Raw genomic sequence first — 20,666 nt, 5'->3', positions numbered from 1 at the left:
CGGTTTCATCATTTCGCTCACGAATTATTCATCTATGCACATCCGAGACCTTTTAGCTAAGCGATTAGATAAGCCATTTTTTTATATCGCTTTTGAATGGAGATTGTTGAAGAGATTTTAACCTACAATGTAAACAAAATTCTACTTGAGAAAATCTTGATAAGTAATCTAAGTACGTCTAAATAGAAATATGTTTATAGTATTTTTCCATTTGTTTGACATAAACATCCAATAAGACCTTGTAAACATAGGCGAACCATCAAATGTACGTGTTTGTGTTATACGAAATTAATTAATATATATACTATACGGGATTATATGCTCCTTACATTGTTGTTCTTTGTTTTTTGCATACTAATGTATTGATAATAGTTTTTATAATTACTAACTTCGAGAAACAAATTTTCCTTATTTTAGTAAATCGTGTATTTGCAAATATACCGTAATCTAAAGTGTGACAAATATGTACCGTTTTTATATAGTTGATAAACTATATTTTATTATAGTTCAACTCTATACCTGAATTAAAATTTATATTCAATTGATTGCGAAAGTAAATGTCCAGATTTTCCAAATATTTATAAAACTTTATTGATCTGTTTACGTGTTTTTCGTCAATTCTGTATCTACTTTTTAAAGAAAACATTGCATTATTCATAATGTTAAATGCATTTTCTTAAAATGGAATTTTTAGGTGCTTAGATTGTTTATCGAAATTTTTTAAATCAACTTTTTTTTTATATTGTAGGTTAAAATATCATGTTATAAATCTGAATTTGATTTAAATAGTTTTTCAACAAAAAGTCATTTTTTATTTTTAATGCTTTGATTTATTATACTTAAGAGGAAGCTTTAAATATTATTTATTTAAATTAAGTCCAGTTAAATACAATTTTAATATTTAATAAAATTAGAAAATTTATTTTCTTAGTGATTTATTTGTTGTGTGATGACGGAAGATACATTTCTATGAAATATATCTTATTTTTCTGATTATTTGGTATATTTGTTATGAATAAAATTCTACTTTGCCATATTTAAATAAGGAATTATTTCAAAGATATAAACATATTTTATAAATAAGTTTTTAAATATTTTTTCTTTATGATAAATAGTAAAACATTAATATAAAACATATAATAGTAAAACATTAATATAAACATTTATGTAGAAAATTTTATAAAACCTTACAAAACTTTTTTTTAGTTCCTAATTTAGAATTTAGAAACTATTGCCTCGAAGTATTAGTAGAAAAAAATTTGAAAGCAATTTTTTAATTAAATCCTAAAATTAGATTTTAAGTCAGTCTTTATGATTAAAATTAAGAACGCTTGTGGTACGCAACTATTTTGCATTGGGAATTAGACATGTTTGTAGCCAACAGAAAATTACGTGATGTATGTAATAATTTTGTAAAAAGAAAACAAACCTATGATATATTACTCAACATTAAATTTTAAATTATGTAAATAAAATGTAATTGCTTATCATCTCAAGGTCTGTATTACATAAATATTGATAATGATAATTATACACGCATGCGATTTCACGAGCGCAGATATGCGCAGGATGCTCGGTAAAGTATTGAACGATTAATATAATACAGTATAGCAGTTATTTTGTTTTAAATGAGAAATGATAGGCATGACTAAACAATAAGATAAATTTCATAAGTATTCTATAAAATTGTGATTTATCATTTTAATATCATATAATTTGCAATTTGATTTTTTGTATACTTTAGTAGAATTTATAACATACGAATTCATAGAATTGTCTTCATTTATATGTTTAACGATCGATACTCTCACGTTCAGCAATGATACTTTTGTAGAATCCTTTACTTTCTTAAAATATCCCTGGTATATTCTTGTATGTAAATGTAACAGCGAATTCATTATCATTGATTTTGTTTTTACAAAGTAATTTGTGATTTACAAAAAAGATAATAAATTTCTAAAAAAGAGTTTTAATATACAAATAAGATTCTTTCTCTCTACTCGCAAAAGAGTTTATTTTATGATCTTTTATATTTAGAATTAGACATTAGTCGACATATTATGAAAATTATATGATTTATGTAACAATTTCTTTGAAAAATGTAAAAAAATAAAACTGTATAATCAAAGAAACACAGGCGAGTCTAATTTGTACACTCAAGACTTACTTCTGCATAAATAAATATATTTTAAAGTAATTATATTGTATAATTTATTTAAAATCTAAGGTTAAATTTTATATTATTTTACTTAATGAAAGAATAAATAATTTAAAATAAAAAGTATATTGCTATATACTTCTAGTTCTATTTTTAAGTTTCATTTTTAATATAATCCTACTTTAGAGGATTCTCTTTCTTTATTCAAAAATTCTCTATTAAATAGAATAGTAAATGCATTAAAAAATAATCATGATCCATGAAAACACTGAAATGCAATTGTTTATTCAAATATATAAAAGATCTATGTTTTGTTATCTTATACTTAAAACAATGAATAAATTATGATAAGTAATATATCAATAAAATAGAAAGTACGCAAGGCATAGAATATGTATATATATCAATAGCATTAATATTTTAATCGTTATTTTTTTAATTAAGAGCTGCCTCTAAAGAGTTTTTAGAATGTTATTATTTATTTCTAATGACACTAAAAAAAGTAAAACAAAATTTACATTAATGTAAAGTAAAATTCTTGTGCATTTTACAACAGTTTGTTTCTAAAGTAATAATAGTCTCGATTAAAACGATAGTCGAATTCCAACACGTTCACCGAAGAAAGTGCTCGAAATCATCGGACTTAACGAGATCTTTGTAGCATCGTCCAAAGGAACAAGCAGGAGGCATCCTGTTTAGCAGATGTCGCTTTGTGAGTGACAACGATATGAATTACAGTTGCTCTAATCAAAATCAACGTTGATATCGACAGGGAAATGTCATGCCGTGATCCACGGAGATTCACGCCATCGTGATAATCGATTATTCGACATGCAGTTTCGAGCGCTTCGTCACGCAATGTATCACGTGGAAGTGATTACGAGAATGAACGAGATTACACGCCGATTCACATGCTCGAGTCGTGATCTACTTTATTATTCCAAAAATCGTTATAAATGTCATACAGTAAATAAAAATTATAGATATGTTACTAATGTGTAATAAAGTAACAGTGCTCTGTAAAAAAACAATATTTGCGTGCTTTATAAAAAATACTTGTTTCTTAAACAATTTATTCTTATGGAAAAAGAAAATTATTCTACGGTACACTCGATCTTTGAAACTCAACACATCCACTAGTTCTGGATGTGTCAAAGGATGAATTCATAATTGTATCATACGCTTCGTAGTGATTACCTGAATTGTCATATGTACAAAGGAATATTAAATTAAGAATAATAATGTATACACTGATAATTAATATTTGTTTGTAATTAAAATTATCAACCTCGTTGATCGCTGCTAAGATAGATCATATCGTAAAAGTGTAGCACATGAAATAAGCAATCTTATTGATTTGATCTCAATAAACATTTCTTTTCTAGTCTGTTCTGTTAATTTCTAATTTATTTTCTACGTATCAAAGACTTAATTAATATTAAATATTGCAATAAATAGTTGTAATAATAAAATAATCAAATAATCTTACAAAATTTTAATATATGAGTTATCTTGTTCATTCTTGGATATCGATGTAATAATGTCATGTTGCTTTTTATAATAGTTTGACCAAAAATGATACGCCTTGCATAAAATATTAATTTTTTTATTTTGGACACAAAATCTGTAAGTTATTTATAAAAAATGAACAAAAATAGCACGCTAAGAAATTCTTTATTTTTATTTATATCTCATTGATTCTTATTACGAATACTCTTTTTAAAGGTGTCGATAATCTAATTATATAAAATGTGAATTCTTTTACATGAACGAACTTTATCTATTATTTCTTTCCTTTTTTCTTTTTTTGCGATTCGTTTGCTTCGTTCAACTTTTCTAATTCTAATTCTAAAACTCTTTGCTTCCGTCGACATGTTGGCGTTTTGGAAAACCAAGCTGTAACATTAATTTTCAAGTATAAGCTTGCTAAAAGTCTAGCACTTGTCATCCCATGCACTGAGTATTATTACAAACCTAAAAAGGCATCTTCCTCTTCACGGTACACTGGATCTTTGAAACTTAACGCATTCACTAGTTCTGCATGTGTCAAAGGATGAATTCGTAATTGTACCATACGCTTTGTAGTCATTACCTGAATATGTACAAGGGAATATTAAATTAAAAATAATAATGTATACACTGATAACATGAATATTTGTAATTTAAATTATCAACCTCATTGATTGCTGCTAAGATAGATCCTATCGTGAAACCGTCGCATGCTTTGGTCATAGCAGACGTATCAAATTGCCGGCTAATGCCCGAATACTAAAACCAAGATTTTCTTTATATGCAAAAATAGAAATAAATTTTTACAATATCATAAATAGTAATTGAGAAAAATGAATTTAAATACTTTGTATAACAAATCTTTCCATATAAATGAGACGGTGCCGTAATCTGGTCTAGGAATGTATATAACTTTGTCATAAATCTGATATAAGAGTTTTGGATCGCTATCCCAAGGCTTATTAGATGTTCCGATAAATAAAACTCTGTCTTCATTCGTGATACTCTTGACTAATTTGGGTAAATCTTTTTTCAAACGTTTCGGATCGGTTTTATCTGTTTTCGCTACTTTCTTCATAAACGGTTTCTCCGCGTCATCCATGAAAATCACTGACGGCTGCAGTAATCGCGATACCTTCAATAATACGGAATTAATAATTATTGTTCAAACGTTCTCTCTCTCAAAATACATTTGACTGTGAGAGAGAGAAAGAGGGGGGAGGAGAGAGAGAGAGAGAGAGAGAGAGAGAGAGAGAGAGAGAGAGAGAGAGAGAGAGAGAGAGAGAGACAAAAGATTGGTTAGATATTACATATTTAATGTTTTCGAATATTTGTACTATAATATTATATGTTAACATTACAATATTAATATATGATAATTTTCTAAAATCAAATGATTATGTGGAATACAAGTACTATATATACGTATAGATGTATGTTCGAGTCCTATTCCATCGAGAGTTTAAGTAGGGTCAGAGTCGGGTTGAGGTAAGGTAGAAACCAATCGTCCAAGTTTCCAACGAGGATTCAAATCAGGTCAAAGTCAGGTTGAGGTGAACGTTCTTACGGTGGAAACATCAAATTTTAAATCAAACTCTACCTAATAAAATTTTAAGCTAGAGTCCAGTGAGATTCGATGGCAATTGATGGAAACAACCCAGGTAGCAAACACAAGTCATTTTGACGTCAAATTTTTCATCCCTGACCATTATTGACGTCACTAATTGACGTCTTAATGACGTTAAAATGATGGTCTAATGTCACAGACTGTTGACGTCACAATAAAGACGATATTTTAACGTCATTTTTATGACTATCCCAGGTAATAAAAGTAGCCGTTATATTGACGTTTTAGAAAATATTTTGGGTACATGTTCTATATATGCAGCACTTGCATTGTGAAAACATTGAAATAACATAATTATAATGTAAAAAAAAAAAATAAATTTACGTTGTTTCTCAACAAGCATCGTTATCCCCACCACACTATATAGTCACATCTGGCTACTTTTGCGGTCACCCAACTCTGAATGCTTGACTTCGAAAATCGTACGCAACCTAGCACGTCGCGATTATCCATGAACACTTGATGCTCATGCAGGGTTGAGAACGTTACCTTAAAAATGTAACGCTTTACCGTTACCGTTACTTTTTGTAAAAAGTAACTCGTTATCGTTACTCGTTACTTATTTTAAAAAGTAACGTGTTACCGTTACTGTTACTTAGAAAGTAACGATTCGTTACTTTTTTCGATACTTTTTTGAAATGTTAAAGTAAGATATTAGATTATAAAATTACATTATTTAATAATCAACATTAAAACTTAAAATTTTAAACTAGTTTCTATATAGCAAGCTTTTTTATATTAAACTCAACTAATAATTATTCTAACTCTTTATATTAATTTCTCTATTTTTTTAGTATACTTATTTTTATAAGAATTTATATTGTAATTCACAAATGTCATTTTGTCAAAAATTTTTATTAAACTTTGTTTTTAAAAATTAATGTCGTTATATAAGTATTCCAATATTCACTGCCAGTATTGAAAATGTATAGTTTATAATTCACGTTTCATACACACACACACACACACACACACACACACACACACACACACACACACACACACACACACACACACACACACACACACACACACACACACACACACACACACACACACACACACACACAATATAGACTTTTAGACTTTTAGTACTAGTGGTGACTGTCGGAATGCAGCCTAAGATATAAGGTAGAGAATATTTTTCAAACATATATTTAAAATATATTATAAAATGTGAAAATAAATCACAATACAAACAATTATAAAGGGCTCGTTAGTGCTAAGCAAAAATAATACAATAAACAAGTCAATATATCGAGCCAAGACAAAATTTCCCTAACACGTTATAATTTATTAAATAAACATTATATAATTACAAACGCGACTAATAACACTGTGTTGAAAAATGTTCAAAACGTTTCGACTTAGTCCTCTTCAGTCATAATAAATTACCAATATGTGTAAACTTAAGCATAAATGAAATAATGGACACGAAAATATAATTAAACAGTTAAAACAGGTGACCATAAAACAGCGCATTTCGTATTAAATGTGTCATAATAAGTAAAAATATGAATCAATAAGTAATACAATTAAACGAATAATAAAATTAAAAATAATGAAAATTTTTTTTGTGGGATTTCATATTAAATTAAATCTATAAGATCAAAAACGATGAAAGACGTGTAACGAATAACATAAACTGATATTGTAGAAAACTGTAAACTTATATATGTTGATCACAGATCTTAGGAACACAATATTAAAACGAGTAACAATACACAGGGTATTCGACAAATATATTACTCAATATATTACTGGACACCGGTTATTCATTGAATCTTGTTTTTCATGAAATTAATAACAGACTTAAGAAACATTTCAATAATCAAGTGAAACTCACAGATTCTCAATATAAGCTAAAACTGAAAGTCAGCGCATAAAGAAAAAATATTTTGTGTTACCTTATATTAGGCACATATCTGAAACAGCCTCATCTTTTGTCAATAAAGATTTGTTCATGGTTGGCTTTGAAATTAGACATGTTTATTAGAGTGCGGAAGGATGTAATCGACATAAATCTAAGGAATAATATTGTCTACAAAATATGCTGTAAAAATTGTAACGCGTCGTATGTAGGACAGACAAAGAGACATTTAAGTACCAGAATTAAAGAACATGCGAATAATTTTAAGTTGGAATCGTCGAGACACTCCGTGGTAACAGAACACATGCTAAAAAACAACCACGTGTTTGATTGGAATAACGTCAAGATATTAGATTCTGAATCAAGATACCAAAAAAGGTTAATTTCAGAAATGATCCATATTAAGCAGCAAGTTTATGGCATCGATTTACAGAAGGACACGGAGTGCCTTGACAATTTTTATTATGTTTATTTGACATTTTGTCGAAAATGACTAACGGAAAATAAGTCTTGCTCATTCTGCCTCTGACTACCGAACGTTACACTAGTCTTTAGCGCTTTGTCGAATACCCTGTGTGTTGTTGCTTGTTTTAATATTGTGTTCCTAAGATCTGTGATCAACATATATAAGTTTACAGTTTTCTACAATATCAGTTTATGTTATTCGTTACACGTCTTTCATCGTTTTTGATCTTATAGATTTAATTTAATATGAAAACCGTAATAGATTTAATTTAATATGAAATCCCACAAAAAAAATTTTCATTATTTTTCATTTTATTATTCGTTTAATTGTATTACTTATTGATTCATATTTTTACTTATTATGACACATTTAATATGAAATGCGCTGTTTTATGGTCACCTGTTTTAACTGTTTAATTATATTTTCGTGTCCATTATTTCATTTATGCTTAAGTTTACACATATTGGTAATTTATTATGACTGAAGAGAACTAAGTATAGTCGAAACGTTTTGAACATTTTTCAACACAGTGTTATTAGTCGCGTTTGTAATTATATAATGTTTATTTAATAAATTATAACGTGTTAGGGAAATTTTGTCTTGGCTCGATATATTGACTTGTTTATTGTATTATTTTTGCTTAGCACTAACGAGCCCTTTATAATTGTTTGTATTGTGATTAATTTTCACATTTTATAATATATTTTAAATATATGTTTGAAAAATATTCTCTACCTTATATCTTAGGCTGCATTCCGACAGTCACCGCTAGTACTAAAAGTCTAAAAGTCTATAGTATATGTGTGTGTGTGTGTATATGAAACGTGTATATATGAACTATAGATTTTCAATACTGGCAGTGAATATTGGAATGCTTATATAACGACATTAATTTTTAAAAACAAAGTTTATTAAAAATTTTTGACAAAATGACATTTATGAATTACAATATAAATTCTTATAAAGATAAGTATATTTAAAAAATAAAGATATTAATATAAAGAATTATAATAATTATTAGTTGAGTTTAATATAAAAAAGCTTGCTATATATTAGAAACTAGTTTAAAGTTTTAAGTTTTAATATTGATTATTAAATAATGTAATTTTATAATCTAATATCTTACTTTAGCATTTCAAAAAAGTAACAAAAAAAGTAAGGAATCGTTACTTTCTAAGTAACAGTAACGGTAACGCGTTACTTTTTAAAATAAGTAACGAGTAACGGTAACAAGTTACTTTTTACAAAAAGTAACGGTAATGGTAACGCGTTAGTTTTTTAAGGTAACGTTCCCAACTATGTAAAAACGATCGCTACCGAAAAAAAGTAACGAAAATGGTAACGGCGTTACAAGTAACGCGTTACTTTCCAACCCTGTGCTCATGCATACATATTCGTTATAGATCAGTTCAATAGCTAGATGTCAGAAACATGAAACGTATAGTTAAATAATATTTATAAATAAATATAAATCTACAGTTTTTTTACTGATTTTTACATATGCAAAATAACATGTGGAATAACTTATAAAAATATGTTTTTGTTCTATTCTTTTGATAAAGCTAAATTATATCCCAGACACACAATATTTATAAAATATATTTACAAAATATTTATAATATTTATTTGAATATTTTATAAATATTTATCTAAATATTTTATAAATAATTTTGTGGTCTTAGATTTGACAAATCATAAAGATTTATCATAAATATTATAAAAATGTTTATGAAATATTTATAAATATTTACAAAATATTACTTGTACAAATTTTTATTTTTTATTTACCCTAAATATTGTATAAAATATTTAGTCTATATTTTAATAATATGTTGAATAAAGATTTTTTCTTCATGTACTATATGTAAAATATGTACAAAATATTTATATAATATTAAAAAAAAATTAATATTAAAAAATATTTATAAATATTTATCATAAATATTCCCAAATAGCACACGATATTCCATGGATATCCATCCTTGATCCATAAAGTGAAAAGTATATACAGGACATTATACATACATAAAATGAATATTTATGGATGGATATAAATGTATGTACGTCATATGTACATAATATAAATATACTTTGATGGATTAATTACTTATACATCTCCATGTATATTGTATGTATATTGTATTTATATACATGCAGGTACGTATTGAAACATACATAAATGTACTTTCATGTACATCGGACAAACATATTTTCATGGATTAGTTTAGGATGTTTTTCGATGCATGTCGAATGTTTATTGTATGTATATACGTGCAGGTACGTGTCGAAATAAACATAAATGTATATTGGATGAATATACTTTCATGGATCTGTCTAGGATGTTTTCCGATGTATATCAAACACCTATTGTATATACATGTATGTATGTGTCGAAATGAACATAAATGTATTTTCACATACATTGGATGAATATACTTTCATAGATTCGTCTAGGATATTTTCTGATACACTTCGAATGTACATTGCACGTATATAGATGTACGTATCGAAATAAACATAAATGTACTTTTCATATACATCGGATAAATATACTTTTGTAGATCCGTCTATGATATTTTCTGATGTCAAACGCCTATTGTATATATATATATATATATATATATATATATATATATATATATGTACGCGTTGAAATGAACATATTAAATGTATTTTCACGTACAGCGGATGAATATACTTTTATGGATGTCTAGGATATTTTCTGATGCATTTCAAATGTACATTGCATATACAGGGAGTCCCAGAGCATACTGGTCACTGTTCATAAAAAGGTAGATGGGATCGAGATGAACATAAAAGTTCAATATTGTCGTGGGTTTGGTTTGCTAATAATCGAGATATAAATTTTTTAAATTATGCGAATGAGAGCGCGCCTTGCGCGCCGAAGGAAGGGCTCGAGCCGCTCGAGCCATAGCACGGCCTACTGTTTCAAGTATTGGCTGCCGGCGGCGGCGGGGGAAAGAAGGAGAAGCGTGGCGTCGTCGCCGTTCCCACGTCTCGCCGCACCGTGCCTAAGCTCGCGTCGATGGCTGCTACGCACACTCGCGATTACATGACGAGATTATAAATTATTAATAAAAATAGGACAAATTTAAATCGTAATAAACTTTTGTAAATAAGAACGTCGAAAGAGAGAAAGCGATGGAAACGTATGGAACCTGCAAATAATATAATATTTGCCGCATCAAATTCTCTCATCGTTTTTTATGGAATATTAAATTAACGAAGATTTATCACGATTGATTCTTTATACATTCTCCTTTCGTAACCATCTTATTAGAAAATTACGAAATGCACGAAATACTATCCCTAATATGCACTCTTTGTAAAATAACACGATAGAAAAATATTCACGTTTGATCTAACGACTTCAGGATAAATTATTCGATGCAACTTCTACGGTAATTATAGGTAATTAGAGATCAATGTTATGTCAAGTATCGTTAGTATGGTTAACTAGAAATGATTTTCTCTTGTATATGATAGAGAACTTCGAATTTCTTCTGTCGTTAATACATTATAAGTCACTGAAAATCTGTCGTAATTAATAATGCAATTAAAGGTAGAAGAAACTGTAAGTTTTCTATGGTTATAAAAGAAAATCCTTCGTTGTGTTAACAATACATGATATTGAACATTAATTTTTGAGCATAATTATCGTAGCATCGCCTAAGCTATCGTGAAATCGTTACATCAAGAGGGAATATTTTTCTGTGTTATTACAAAGAGTGTAACATACTATGGATAAGTATTTTGCGCATTTTAGTATGACACCTCTCTCTCCCTCTCTCTCTCTTACTCTCTCTCTCTCTCTCTCTCTCTCTCTCTCTCTCTCTCTCTCTCTCTCTCTCTCTCTCTCTCCCCCCTCCCTCTTTCTCTCTCAAGCACTACGTAGTAAACAAATACAGTAAATATTACCACGTTTAACAACATCTTTAGTTTGTACTATTCTACTTTCATTATGTGTAATTTGAATAAAATTTTAACAATTATCATTTCTTTATATTTTTAGTGTACACACGATCGAAAAAAAAATTATTAAAAATTATCACTAAAACTGCGATAAATAATCAGCACGATACTTTCTTTCTGAGTGTCGTATCGTGTTTAATGTTGAAAATGTTAAAAAATAGTAATCTTGTTAAAAAAAATTTTATGACATTTAATGAAACTCTAATAATATTGATTGGAACTGTTGTTGAAAATGACGTTTATCGTGTTTCTGTAAATACTTTAGAGGGAAAGATATTCCTGCTAAATTACAAAGTATAAAAGTACAAAGTTCAATTTTACATACAAATCAAGAGTAAATAAAAAATTCAATAATGAATAAAAGAATTCAGAGTTTCTTTTACCTTTAATTGCATTATTAATTACGACAGATTTTCAGTGACTTATAATGTATTAACGATAGAAGAAATTCGAAGTTCTCTATCATATACAAGAGAAAATCATTTCTAGTTAACCATACTAACGATACTTGACATAACATTGATCTCTAATTACTTATAATTACCATAGAAGTTGCATCGAATAATTTATCCTGAAGTTGTTAGATCAAACGTGAATATTTTTCTATCGTGTTATTTTACAAAGAGTGCATATTAGGGATAGTATTTCGTGCATTTCGTAATTTTCTAATAAGATGGTTACGAAAGGAGAATGTATAAAGAATCAATCGTGATAAATCTTCGTTAATTTAATATTCCATAAAAAACGATGAGAGAATTTGATGCGGCAAATATTATATTATTTGCAGGTTCCATACGTTTCCATCGCTTTCTCTCTTTCGACGTTCTTATTTACAAAAGTTTATTACGATTTAAATTTGTCCTATTTTTATTAATAATTTATAATCTCGTCATGTAATCGCGAGTGTGCGTAGCAGCCATCGACGCGAGCTTAGGCGCGGTGCGGCGAGACGTGGGAACGGCGACGACGCCACGCTTCTCCTTCTTTCCCCCGCCGCCGCCGGCAGCCAATACTTGAAACAGTAGGCCGTGCTATGGCTCGAGCGGCTCGAGCCCTTCCTTCGGCGCGCAAGGCGCGCTCTCATTCGCATAATTTAAAAAATTTATATCTCGATTATTAGCAGACCAAACCCACGACAATATTGAACTTTTATGTTCATCTCGATCCCATCTACCTTTTTATGAACAGTGACCAGTATGCTCTGGGACTCCCTGTATATACGTGCATATACTTATCGAAATGTATACAAATATACTTTCTGTGAATATTAAATGAATATACTTTCGTGGATCAGTTATGTATGTATATTTTTTTGCCGGTGAAGGGTTTGAAAACTTGGCGCTGCAAAAAATTTGAAGTTTAAACATATATGATCTATATAGTTAACCATCTAATTAACTATTTAAACGCTTCAAAGTATTAGTGCTAAATAGATCGCAATTTTCATTAAATTATTAAGGTTATGGAAAAAGATAAAAACAATGAAATTAATAAGTAAATAAATTAATGCTATTTATTTTTAATGTTTTACAAAATTTAATTGCTTTTATAAAAAATAATATAATTGCGACAGTTTATAACATATAGGTATATGTAGACAATAACAAGTATCCATATCGATGAGTCAAATTGGCGTAGCAGATAGAGTACAAGATTCGTAATCCTAAGGTCCCGGGTTCAAACTTACCAGCGGCAAGTAAGAATAAAATAAAATAAAATAATATATATAATTTAAATTTAATTAATTAATAAAAATTTGTCTTAAATTTAGTATGTACTGTTGATAAAAATAATTAAAAAAAAAATAAAATTTTTATTTTATTTTTTTAACAACATTTTTTGACAACATATTGTTCACTGGGTATATTTATATGATATACATAGAACACGCAGCTGTATGTTTTATGGATAAACAATGGATCTCATATGGAATGCATTTGCTGATACAATGGATATACTATGAATGGTAATTTAAGTACATGTGGATATCCCAGGGACATCCAATATTCATGAACATATATATAATGTATATACATTGTATATTTTTGTGCTATTTGGATTGTGTGCTGTCAGGGATAATTCTAAATATAGAGATTGATGGTGATTAATATATACAATACATATATAGTCTTTGGAATCAATAATTTTTTTATGTTTGTTTATATGTTTATATGTTGGATTATGTTTATACAAATAAATAAAAAATAAACGCATAAAATTCAAATTATTATATTTGCTAACCGAAAAGCGGGATCGAATTAATACGTCATAATAACGTCACGGAATGACGGCGAGAAATAGGACCAAAATATTACGTCATAAGGACGTCATTAAATAACGTCCCAATACCCAGATAGCACAAGGACATCCATTGTATGTCCAATGGATATGCTTCTGGACATTCGGACGTCCATTAAGAGTCCAAATAAGGTCCGTTGGACATTCGATGGACGTCCATAGGATATACGTTTGACACAACTTTGTACGTTCATAGAAAGTTCTTTAATGGACGTCTATAAGATATACGTTTGTCACAATTTCGGACATTTATAGAAAGTCCGAAATAAACCAAATTTTAGACCTATTATGGTTTGATTATTTCTTTTGAACGTTTTTCAATTAAAGGGTTTGCTGCAATAGTTGGTTAATCCACATTTTGTGAAAATTATCGACATAAAGCATGGACTGCGCATTTCCTGCAAAAAGCTCTTGAAAAATGTCCGGCAGAAAGACAAAAAGGAGACATGGTCCGGGTCAATTTCTTTCTCTGTCTAGCGCCCATTATGCTACTGGTTAGACAGAGACAACGCTTGACTCAGACCAATTGCTGTATCCCTCTTTTGGTCGGAAAAAGAAACAAAAAAAAGAAAAAGAAAAAAAAACGAAAATAAAAAAGCAAAACGATAAAAAACAAAAAAGAAACAATAATATATTATAACAAACATTTAAAAAAATACCAATAATTAATAATGTTAATAATAAATAAAAAAATAATACGTATTATTTCATATTATTTCATATTATATCTAAAAGTAGAACAATTAAAATAAACCTTTTGAAAATTAAAAATAATATAATTTATTATTATTTATAAATTAATGTTAATTAAAAATATTGTAAATAATATATATATATATATATATAATTTACAATATTTCTTTTAAATTATATAATAAAAATAAAGATAAATTATATAAAAGGAAGATCCAAGTGCGGACATAAATCAGATATCCAGCATAGGACGTTATGAATAAAACGTCCATTTTAATTCCAATAATGGGCATCCTATGAATGTCCATTTTATGTCCATGGACATGCGGATCTGAATTGGACTTAAAATGGACGTCCTTGGAACATCCAGTGTTATTTGGGTATGCCGCCTTTTGAATGTCATGGTCGCATTTTGATCATAGGACGTCATTCGTACCAATATGACCAAAATTTGACGTCAAAATGACTTGTCTCTGCTACCTGGAAAGTTAGATTACTATAGTGTTGCCAATAGAATAAATAAATTCAAATTGCGTTGTGCATTTCATCAAAGGTCGGGAAAAACCACCAAAATTTACTTATAGAAGAAGAAGAAGAAGCGTTATGCATCTTAAACTTGTACAAAAGTATATACGTTTGTAACGAAAAAATTTTTGCTTATTACTTTGATATTGTAAAAGTAATGTTATCACTCTCGGATCCAGATAAAAAATTATAACTTTCTTCTTTTTCTTAATGATGAAGTTTATTATTTAGATCTGTAAAGAAATTATATACATATAGTAGAATATGTAACAATTTAATTGTAAGAAGAGAGTTAATTTATAGAACAATTGAAACAGAGTCAAATTAAATATTCAGATTATAAGAAAATATAACAATAGCTAATGTTGAAAAATGACTACTGAGAAGTTAATAATAATAAACAGTCCATAATATTATTCAGTCCATAACAATTATTTGGTTCATAAACTATAAGTAACTGAATAGGCTTGATCCACAAAATTTTATAGAACAATTGAAACAGAGTCAAATTAAATATTCAGATTATAAGAAAATATAACAATAGCTAATGTTGAAAAATTCATCATAAAAGACACTGCAAAAATAAAACATTTAGATACAGTTCCGAAAAGCGTAAACCTCCGATTGCGCTGAAATTTTAACCAAAGCTTACCCTTGATTAGAGAAGAAAGTCCCTAAAAGGATTTTTGGCGACAAAGCCTCGTTTGCCCCTCAGCCCCCTTCGAAGTTTTTGCAGTTCTTACTAAATATCTCTGAAAATATTGATTTTAGAGAAAAAAGTTTGAAACAAAAAATGAAGCTTATAAAAAGCTCTACAAAAAAGATTATATACATTCTTTTACGTAAACCTACTATTTTGGCTGTTATGACTTAAAATAACTCGGCGAGGGTCAAATTGACTCTATCAAATATTTTTTTAAACTTTTATTTTACTAAATATGTGAAAATTTTTTAATTTAAAGGTTATATATATATTTATTTAACATAAACAAAAGTTTAATTGCAAATTTGAAAAAAAAGTAATTTTTTTTACAGTTTAACATAAAACAAAAATATTTCTATAATTTAACACATAAAATATAAACATTACTATAGTTTAACATATAACACAAAATATAATATTTTACAATTATTTGTATTGTATAAGCGTGGACGTCGTTTACTTTACATAAAACATTGATATTATGTATTTATAAAACGTAAAGTAAACGACGTCCACGCTTGTACAGTACCACATAGGTTTACGACTTTCCACGCTGTTCGTTTCCAATGTTTTCACATTAACCAAATAGCAACATAAAATTGGTGGGTTAGAGTTAGGAAAAAATACGGAGAGGGGGTGCAGGCTTCGCCCCTCCCCCGTCCACGCGTTCTCTGCACAACTCTTTGCGAATTTCCACGTAAAACGAAATTCTCATTGCACCCCTCTTGCACCCCCCCATGTGTATGTGTGTGTGTTTGTTCTCTATACTACGCATTGTCTATACCTATTTTTTACGCTAATCTTTTCCGCGACATATAATAAAAACTTTTAAAATTTTGATTAAAAAAAATACTTTTTTTCTTCATAACAGCCAAAATAATAGGTTTATGTAAAAAATGTATATAATCTTTTTTGTAGAGCTTTTTATGAGCTTTATTTTTTGTTTCAAACTTTTTTCTCTAAAATTAATATTTTCGGAGATATTTAGTGAGAACTGTAAAAACTGTAAAGAGGGCTGGGGGGCAAATGCTTTGTCGCCAAAAATCTTTTTAGGGACTTTCTTTTCTAATTAAGGGTGAAATTTTGGTTAAAATTTCAGCGCGATCGGAGGTTTACGCTTTTCGGAACTTTATCTAAACATTTTAACAAATATATATAATGATTTTATGATAAAATAATAAATGATTTAAAGCATAACCCAAATAGCACTGGATGTTCCAAGGACGTCCATTTTAAGTCCAATTCAGGTCCACCTGTCCATGGACATAAAATGGACATTTATAAGATGTCCATTATTTGAATTAAAATGTTCTATTCAGAACGTCTTATGCTGGATATCTGATTTATGTCCGCACTTGCATCTTACTTTTATATAATTTATCTTAATTTTTATTATATAATCTAAAAAAAATATTGTAAATTATATATATATTATTTACATAGTTCTAATTAACATTAATTTATAAATAATAATAAATTACATTGTTTTTATTTTTCAAAAGGTTTATTTTAATTGTTCTACTTTTAGATATAATATGAAATAATATAAAATAATACTTATTATTTTTTTATTTATTATTAACACTCAATTATTGGTATTTTTTAAAATGTTTGTTATAATACATTATTGTTTCTTTTTCGTTTTTTATCGTTTTGTTTTTTTTCGTTTTTTTTCTTTTTTATTATCGTTTCTTTTTCTTTCTTTTTCTTTTTTTGTTTTTTTTCCTCCGTTTCTTTTTCCGACCAAAAGAGGGACATAGCAATTGGTCTGGGTCAAGCGCTGTCTCTGTCTAACCAGTAGCATAATGGGCGCTAGACAAAAAAAGAAATTGATCCGGACCATGTCTCCTCTTTGTCTTTCTGCGGGACACTTTTCAAGAGCTTGTTACAGGAAATGCACAGTCCATGCTTTATGTCGATAATTTTTACAAAATGTGGATTAACCTACTATTGCAGCAAGCCCTTTAATTGAAAAAGGCCCAAAAGAAATAATCAAATCATAATAGGTTCAAAATTTGGTTTATTTCGGACTTTCTATGAATGTCCGAAATTGTGACAAACGTATATCCCATGGACGTCCATTAAAGGACTTTCTATGAACGTACAAAGTTGTGCTAAACGTATATTCTATGGACGTCCATCGAATGTCCGACGGACCTTATTTGGACTCTTAATGGACGTCCAAATGTCCAGAAGCGGATATCCATTGGACATACAGTGGATGTCCTTGTGCTATCTGGGAAGCTACGATCAGAGAAATTCAATAAGTAGAAATAATTGTAAAAAATAAGATAATCCAAGTGAATTAATCATGGAGACTTATTAGTTAAGATTTAGTATATCATTAAGGTCTTACAAAAAATAATATAAGAAAGAATTTTATCCACAGATTCAAGACGAATCTCAATTATAACCTTAATGTCGGATATATATATAGCAGCTATTTTAAACAGTTGGCAACATCCAACCTTATTCTAATAGCATTTTTGATTGGGAAAAAATTAGTGCGCACCAGTGCGCACTCAGTTCACACCAACACTGGATAAGTTCCATGGGTTGCACTGAATAGTGCAAGTGCAAAAGAACACGCTGAAATTTTAAGTGCCACTCAGAGTTGACCAGACTGCGGGAAGAACGAAAAAAATAACCTCGACATTTCATGTTCAGTTTAAGTAATTATTACTTACGGTGTCATTTATCCATTTGTTTCACACATGCCACATAATTTGTGGTTTTTGGAATTATTTTTCTAATTCTTAGAGTTGTAATTATTTTTTCTTCCTCGCTTGAACTTGAAGAAGATTCCAAAAATTTCTCCAAAATATTAAAAAGAGCCAAATCCAAATTGTTCATTTTGTTGAATTTGAAATAATATTCAAACCCTGGTGAAAATGTAAAATCGGAGCGTAAGTCGAATGTAAAGGGAGAGTAATAAAAGCGTTAACAAACATTCTACGAAACGTAAGTTGGAACAATGAAATGTAAAAGAAGTGTTAACGCTTCTATTACTCTCCCTTTACATTCGACTTACGCTCCAATTTTACATTTTCACCAGGGATGCACTGGTGTCTGCATGCATCCAATGCACTGAACTGGCACCGTCAAAATATCTCGTGCCACCTAGTGCGCACTACGCGAGTGTCGCGCGGTCAAACGAACACGTGACACTAGCCAAGTGCGCATTGGAACTGCCAATCGAACACGCTCCTGACACTGACAAGAAAACGGACAGAACTGTCTCTCACCGATTTTGGCTGCGTTCCGATATGCACTGCCAGTACTGAAAATCTATAGTTCACGTCACATACACTATAGAATTTCAGTACTGGCAGTAAATATCGGAACGCAGCCTTTAATGAGCTTTAGATATGTCGTAGAACATAAAAAAAATATTAGACCCATATTTTTTTTAGCGGCGTATCTCGACGTTTAAGGGTTGAAATCACCCCTCGAAAATAACGCGTTTTTTCGTTTTTGGCGAATATCTTTGAAAATATAAGGTTTATGAAAAAATGTTTTATACAAAAGAGAGTTTTATGGTATTTTATATACTCTTTACAATAATATATTTAGATTTTTCAAAAATTTCAAACTTTACCCCACCCCCACCCCTTTTTTTAAAATTTAAAAAATTTTGTAAGGACAAAAATTAAAGAGCTTTAAAAGCCAAATCCATCCAAATATAATAATATATGGGTTCCATTATTCTCAATTATTGGCAAAAGATGATAATCTCGTGCTATAGGCGCTGCGTAAGTTGCGTTATTTCTTTAGTCGCGTCACATTCAGTAACTGCCTCTCTTGCATATATTTTTATATTAGAACATAAAGACGGATTAATCTTAATTACATAATACTCAACGTATTACACGGTATAAAGCGTAAATGCATATATATATAAAAGTAGCATCTCACACGGCATGTAACATTGCTGAAATATTGTAACGTTCTGAAATAGTATAGAAATATTTCATTAACATTTTAATTATAACTTTTTATCTTAAATATTTCAGAAATGTATTTGTTTCATGTTTTTATAAAATCGCAAATGCAATATTTCTGAAATCCTTTAGAAACATAAAAAAAGTTTGCTTTCATATTTGACTGTTTCTTAATATTACAAAAAAGTGGCAAATATAATATTTTAGAAATATTCCTAAGACATTATAAAAATAACATTATATTTACATTGCACAAATGATATTTCCATAAAATATTAAATGCAATATTGTGTTTAAAATATTTCTAATAAGTTTCTGAAAAATTGCATAAATAATAAAAAATTACATTACATTACACTTAAAATTAGCTACCATACGAAAATTTTATTGTATTTCATATTTTTGTTATTAAATAATATTTTTATAAGATGTTCTACACTTTTGTCAAAACATTACATACATATTTTCGATATTAAGGGGTTACACCAACCTAGCGGAAAAAAAATTTGATTTTTTTTTTATTACATTTTCTTGAAGCTTCAAGTTTCGAGAATATATCCTGAAAGTTTTATGTTGATATCTGAAAAAATTCCGGAATTACAGAGAGTAAAACGGGATCGAGCGTTCGAGTGCTCGAATTGGAGCAATATCAACATAAATCGCCACTGGACGATGATGTGATTAAAGCCATTCGTCCAATATTTGAAAACAACTTTCTAGTGATAATTTACTGGAGAAATGCATCGGTGGATTTACGCAAAACGTTAACGAAAGTTTGAACAATCTGATTTGGCGCATAGCGCCAAAAGTGCAGCACAGCGGTGCACACGTTGTGCAAATTGCTGCCAATATTGCTGCATACACATTTAATGAAGATGCTGCC

At 29.0% G+C, this 20,666-nt stretch overlaps 1 protein-coding gene across 1 annotated transcript in view; it reads right to left on the bottom strand.

The window, feature by feature from the left end:
• Positions 1 to 3,817: 3,817 nt before the first annotated feature.
• LOC105840159 (dynein regulatory complex protein 11) overlaps positions 3,818 to 20,666 on the bottom strand; it is a 66,498-nt gene continuing 49,649 nt past the window's right edge. The window contains exons 7-10 of the mRNA XM_036284402.1: positions 4,515 to 4,802; positions 4,334 to 4,426; positions 4,133 to 4,250; positions 3,818 to 4,054 (exon numbers count right to left, since the gene is read on the bottom strand). Coding sequence (XP_036140295.1) covers positions 3,942 to 4,054; positions 4,133 to 4,250; positions 4,334 to 4,426; positions 4,515 to 4,802 — 612 coding nt within the window. The 3' untranslated portion in view covers positions 3,818 to 3,941. The remainder of the gene's footprint in view (positions 4,055 to 4,132; positions 4,251 to 4,333; positions 4,427 to 4,514; positions 4,803 to 20,666) is intronic.

The sequence above is a fragment of the Monomorium pharaonis genome, chromosome 3 (genome assembly GCF_013373865.1).
Source record: "Monomorium pharaonis isolate MP-MQ-018 chromosome 3, ASM1337386v2, whole genome shotgun sequence".
Taxonomy (NCBI): Eukaryota; Metazoa; Arthropoda; class Insecta; order Hymenoptera; family Formicidae; genus Monomorium; species Monomorium pharaonis.
This window is presented reverse-complemented; position numbering and strand designations above follow the sequence as displayed.